Here is a 6,704-nt window from a genome sequence, read left to right as displayed (position 1 = left end):
GGCACTTGGAACTCGGCACTTGGCACTCCGCACTCAGCATTCCGCACTCCGCACTCCACACTCGCACTTAGTAGGTACCTGCGCTTACTGCTGGTATGTCAGGCTCAGGGGGCGGATCCTGCCCAAGCGCTAATATAAGCCAATCATGGCATGAATAAATAAAGCCTGTTGCGGCGTGCAGCCCGATCCCATAAACATCACACATCAGACCCTCAGCCTCACTACTCATCAGGCCCTCGGCCTTACTCAGTCATCAATCTCTCCAGTCTCTCAGGCTCACAAATCTCATGACAATCAGCCCAAACAATGATAATATGAGGTATCAATAAATGGCAACAGAGACTGAGACATGATATGAAAATGATAGATGTGGCTGAATATATAATTGCAAATTATGCAAGTAATTCAACAGCAAAATGACATATGTTGGTCCCAACAGTACCAGCATATATCCTAAGCATGATTTCTAACACGAATCACAGCTCTATTTCTCTAAAACATGGAGGATACGTGAATAATAACAAGATTAGATGATTGCACAGTTCCACGGAATCGACCGAGTCACAATTTCCACGGTGCACGCCCACACGCTCGTCACCTAACATGTGTGTCACCTCAACACCAACCACATAACACATAATTTAGGGATTCATACCCTCAGAACCAACCCCCTTGCAGGTGCGATCACACCACAAGGTCCACAACTTCAATAATGCTTCAAGTCCCATTTCTGATTCGTTAACCATCTGAAATCCACCTGAGGCCCCCGAGAACTCAACCAAACATACCAACAAGTCCTAAAACATAATACGAACTTAGTCAAGACCTCAAATCACATCAAACAACATCAAAAACACGAATCGCACCCCAATTCAAGCCTAATGAAACTAATGGATTTCTAACTTCTACAATTGATGCCGAAACATATCAAACCAATTCCGATTGACCCCAACTTTTGCACACAAGTCATAAATGATACAACGGACCTATTCCAACTTCCAGAACCAAAATCCGAGCCCAGTAGCCACAAAGTCAACTCTCGGTCAAACTCCTCAACTCTCCAAACTTTAATTTTTTCAACTTTCGCCAATTCAAGCCAAAATTATCCACGGACCTCCAAATCAACATCCGAACACACTTCTAGGTCCAAAATCACCCTACGGATCTATAGAAACCATCAAAACTTCGTTCCGGAGTCATTTACACATCAGTCAACATCTGGTCAACTTTTACAACTTCGGCTTCCAACCTTGGGACTAAGTGTCCCAAGTCATTCCAAAACATCCCCAGCAAGTCACATAAGAACAAATGAGCACAGAATAAGCAATAAATAAGGGAATGGGGCTATAATACTCATAACGACCATCCGGATCATTACATTCTCCCCCTCTTAAACAAACATTCATCCTCGAACGGGTCTAGAATCATACTTGGAGTCTCAATTAGGCATGGATATCTGCTCTGCATCTCCCGCTCAGTCTCCCATGTAGCCTCCTCGAGTGGCTACCTTCTTCACTACACCTTTACTGAACCTATATTCTTTGACCTCAATTTTCGAACCTACCGATCCAAAATGGCCACCGGCTCCACATCATAAGTCAAATCACCATCTAACTGAACCATGTTGAAGTCCAAAACATGAGACGGATTGCCAAAAAACTTCTGGAGCATGGAAATATCAAACACTAGATGAACACTCGATAGACTAGGAGGCAATGCAAGCTTGTAAGCCACATCCCCAATCCTCTCAAGCACCTCAAACGGGCCAATATACTGAGGGCTCAATTTGCCCTTCTTCCCGAACCTCATAACACCCTTCATAGGCAAAACTCTAAGCAATACCTTCTCCCCCACCATGTAAGCAACATCACGAACCTTTCGATCGGCGTAACTCTTCTGTCTAGACTGTGCCGTGCGAAGTCGATCCTGAATAAACTTAACCTTGTCCAAAGCATCCTGAAAAAAGTGAGTACCCAATAGCCTAGCATCGCCAGACTCAAACAAACCCACTGGAGACCGGCACCGTCTCCCATAAAAAGCCTCATACGGAGCCATCTGAATGCTCGATTGGTAGCTGTTGTTGTAAGCAAACTCTGCAAGCGGCAGAAACGGATCCCAAGAACCCTCGAAATCCAAGACGCAAGCGCATAGCATATCCTTCAATATCTAAACAGTGCACTTGAACCATCCGTAGGGTGGAACGTTATACTCAACTCAACCTGTGTGCCTAACTCTCGCTGCACTGCTCTCCAAAACTACGGTTGAACTGCGTGCCCTAATCTAAAATGATGGACACTGGCACACTGTGAAGGCGAACAATCTCTCGAATATAGATCTCAGCCAACCGCTCTGAAGAATAGGTAGTCCCAACTGGAATGAAATGCGCGGACTAAGTCGACCGATCCATAATCACCCAAATAGCATAAAACTTCCTCGAAGTCCGTAGGAGCGAAACTACGAAGTCCATGGTAATACGCTTCCATTTCCACTCCGGAATCTCAAGCCTCTGAAGCAAACTGCCTAGCCTCTGATGCTCGTACTTCACTTACTAACAATTTAAGCACCAAGCTAGAAACTCCACTTTGCCTTTCTTCATCCTCCTCCACTAATAGTGATGCCTCAAGTCCTGGTACATGTTTACGGCACCTGGTAAATGGAATACCGCAAACTGTGAGCCTCCTCAAGAATCAGCTCACGTAACACATATACATTGGGCACACAAATACGACCCTACATCAACAACACCCCACCATCCCCAATAGAAACCTCCTTGGCACTATCATGTTGAACCGTGTCCTTAAGGACAAGTAAATGGGGGTCAGCATACTGACGCTCTCTGATGCAATCAAATAAGAAAGACCGAGAAACCACACAAGCTATAACCCGACTAGGCTTTGAAACATCTAACCTCATGAACTGATTGTCCAAGGCATGAATATATGATGCAAACGATCTCTCACCAATCAGAATAAATGCAAGGCTACCCATACTCACCGCCTTTCTACTCAAGGCATTAGCCACCATATTTGCCTTCCCGGGATGATACAAAATGGTAATATCATAGTCCTTTAGCAGCTCTAACCATATCCGCTGCCTCAAATTTAGATCCTTTTGATTGAACAAGTGTTGGAGACTCCGATGATCCATAAATACCTCACAAGACACACCGTAGAGATAATGCCTCCAAATCTTTAATGCATGAACGATGGCTGCCAACTCCAAATCATGAACAGGGTACTTCTTCGCATGAGGCTCCAGCTAGCGCGAAGCATAAGAAATCGCCCTCCCCTCCTACATCAATACACACCCAATACCAATCTGAGAAGCATCACAATACAATGTATGAGAACTCGATGTCGAAGGCAAAACTAGAACTGGAGTTGTGGTCAAGGCAGTCTTGAGCTTCAGAAAGCTCTCCTCGCACTCATACGACCACCTGAATGGAGCACCCTTCTGGGTTAACCTAGTCAAAGGCACTACAATGGACGAGAAACCCTCCATGAAGTGACGATAATATCCGACCAAGCCGAGAAAAATCTGAATCTCAATAGGTGACGATGGTCTGGACCAGATCTGAACCGCCTCTATCTTCTTTGGATCCACCTTAATCCCCTCACTAAACACCACGTGCCCCAAGAATTCCACCAAACTGAGCAAAAACTCACACTTAGAGAACTTGGAATAAAGATTTTCCTCCCTCAAACTCTGTAGTACAATCTTCAGATGTTGTGCATGCTCCTCCTGGCTACGCGAGTACACCAAGATATCGTCAATAAATACTATGACAAATAAATCAAGATATGGCTAGAATACACTATTCATCAGATGCATGAAAGCTGTTGGGGCATTGGTCAGCCAAAACGACACCACAAGGAACTCATAGTGACCATAACGGGTCCTGAATGTCGTCTTTAGAATATCCGAGACCTGAATCTTCAACTAGTGATACTTAGACCTCAAATCAATCTTAGAGAACACCCTAGCTCCTTGAAGCTAGTCAAATAAGTCATCAATGCGCGATAAAGGATAGGTGTTCTTAATTATAACTTTGTTCAACTGCCTATAGTCGATGCACATCCGCATAGTACAATCTTTCTTCTTCACAAACAGAACCGGTGCACCCCAAAGCGACACACTAGGCCTAATACCCATTATCAAGAAGTTCCCGAAGCTGCTCTTTCAATTCCTTCAACTCTGTTGGTGTCATACGATACGGAGGAATGGAAATGGGTTGAGTGCCCAGCACCAAGTCAATACCAAAATCAATATCCATATTGGGTGGTATGCCCGGTAGGTCAGTAGGAAACATATCTGGAAAGTATCACACTATCGGAACAGAATCAATGGTAGGAGTATCAGCACCAACATCCCTCACAAAAGCCAAATATGACAAACACCCCTTCCCAACCATCTGTTGGGCCTTCAGATATGAAATCGCCCTACTGGGAACATAGTCCAGAGAACCTCTCTACTCGATCCTAGGTAACCCCGGCATTGCCAACGTCACGGTCTTAGCGTGACAATCCAGAATAGCATGACATGGGGACAACCAATCCATACCCATAATCACGTCGAAATCAACCATACTAAGCAATAAGAGATCAAATCTAGTCTCAAATCCCCCAATAGTCACCATACACGACTGATACAGATGATCCACAGTAATAGAATCGCCCACCAGTGTAGATACATGAAAAAATGAAACTAAGTACTCATGGGGCATATCCAGATAACAAGAAAAATATGACGATACATACGAATAAGTGGATGCATGGTCAAATAATATAGAAGCATCCTTGTGGCATACTGAGACAATAAATGTGATCACTGTGTCTGAAGCAATGGCCTCTGGCCTGGCATGGAAAGCATAGAACCAAGCCTGACCGCCCCTGATCGGCCTCCCCCTCTAGGGTGATCTCTAGCTGCCTGAGCCCCACCCCGAGCTGGTTGGGCGAGTGGTGAAGTAACTGGTGCAGAAGTCATAGCATGATCTCATTTCCTGAACTGGACCTCCAAAGCGACGGGGACACTGCCTCCACACATATCCAAAATCCATGGACTCACAACTCCCATATGGTGGTGGGGAACTAAATCAGACCCCGAGAACCAGAATAACTGCTAGAAGAACCTGGCACAGATGAACATTAAACAGATGGAGCATGGGATGAACTTTGAGCTGAGAGGGCACTAAGAGATGAGTGACCCCAACAAGGAACTATATGAACCATGGCTAGCTGATGCACCATGATGAACTGGATGAGCCATCTGAGTGGGCCTATAAAGATGACACATGTTATGGTAGGACTGCCCTCCAGAAGAAACACAGCTGAAACCACCCAAACCACGAGGCCTCTTGGCTTCCCTCTTATCACGCTCCTGACTATAGACCTACTCTAGCCGTCTGGCAATATCGACCACCTCGTCGAACCCAACACCTCATACAATCTCTCGAGCCATAACAAAGTGCAACCCATAGTTGATGCGATCAATGAACCTCCTAATCCTCTCCCTCTCTGTTGGAACCAACTAGATCGTGTGACGAGCCAACTCTGAAAATCTCATCTTGTATTGGGTCACGGACATACACTCTTGGCATAGCTGCTCAAACTGCCTACACAACTCCTCCCTGCGAGTCGGTGGAACAAACTTCTCCAAAAAGAGAACGGAGAACTCATGCCATGTAAGTGGTGCAGCATCGGCTGGCCTGCTCTGCTTATAGGCCTCCCACAATCTGAAGGCTACCCCCGATAGCTAAAAAGTAGTAAATGAGACCACACTAGTCTCCAGAATTTCCGTCGTGCAAAGAATCCACTGGCACCTATATAAGACATCCTGAGCATCCTCTAACTTAGCCTCACTGAATGATGGAGGATTGAGACTCTCAAACCTCTCTAGTCTCTTCTGCTCCTCGTCACTCATAGGGGGACCCACCTGGGCTTGAGCAACTATAACCGGATGGGCTGGTAGTACCCCTAGTGTCTAAAGTCCCTACACCACCTGCTCTAGAGTACGGGTGGCGGGAGTTTGAGTACCTCCCCTAGCCTGAGAAGTGGCTGGTGCGGCCTGAACTGAAACCGCCTGAGCAAGGCTAGTGCATACAGTCAATATCTAGGCCAGAGCCTCCTAAAGGCCTAGAATCACAATGGGCAAAGATGGTGCCTAAGCCGGTACCATCGGCTAAACTACATCTGGAATCTGCTTCTAAGCTAGAGCAACTAGTGGATCTACAAGAGCTACTCTAGCTACGATACGAGCTACACACCGGCCTCTGTCGTGGCTCTGGCCTTTCGTGGCCCTAGCTGGTGGTACTGGTGGCTGTCCGCCCGATCCGGCAGTACGTGTCCTCACCATCTGGGAGATAATAGAATAACAGAAGTTTAGTTTTTGGAATCAACAAATTCGCATGATAAGAATACAAGAAACTAAAGTTTTTCCTAATGATTTGGCAGCCTCTCGAAGATAAGTACAAACGTCTCTGTACCAATCCGCAAGACTCTACTAAACCTACTTATGACTCGTGAGACCTATATAACCTAGGCTTTAATACCAACTTGTCACGACCCAAAACTCAATATGTCATGATGGCACCTATCATAGTACTAGGAAAGCTGACATCCACAAGTAACCAAGCATCTTTAAATTTAAAACATAATAAAATAAGCTTAATAGTGAAATTCTCACAATAAATGATAAGAAAATGCAGA

At 45.4% G+C, this 6,704-nt stretch overlaps 1 protein-coding gene across 1 annotated transcript; it reads right to left on the bottom strand.

The window, feature by feature from the left end:
• Positions 1–2,498: 2,498 nt before the first annotated feature.
• Positions 2,499–3,024, bottom strand: LOC138897160 (uncharacterized). Its single transcript, XM_070183118.1, has 2 exons — positions 2,735–3,024; positions 2,499–2,646 (listed from the first exon to the last, which is right to left on the bottom strand). Exons 1-2 carry the CDS (start codon positions 3,022–3,024, stop codon positions 2,499–2,501), a joined length of 438 nt encoding a protein of 145 aa, XP_070039219.1.
• Positions 3,025–6,704: the final 3,680 nt, after the last annotated feature.

This window comes from Nicotiana tomentosiformis, chromosome 8 (genome assembly GCF_000390325.3).
Source record: "Nicotiana tomentosiformis chromosome 8, ASM39032v3, whole genome shotgun sequence".
In the NCBI taxonomy this organism is placed as follows: Eukaryota; Viridiplantae; Streptophyta; class Magnoliopsida; order Solanales; family Solanaceae; genus Nicotiana; species Nicotiana tomentosiformis.
This window is presented reverse-complemented; position numbering and strand designations above follow the sequence as displayed.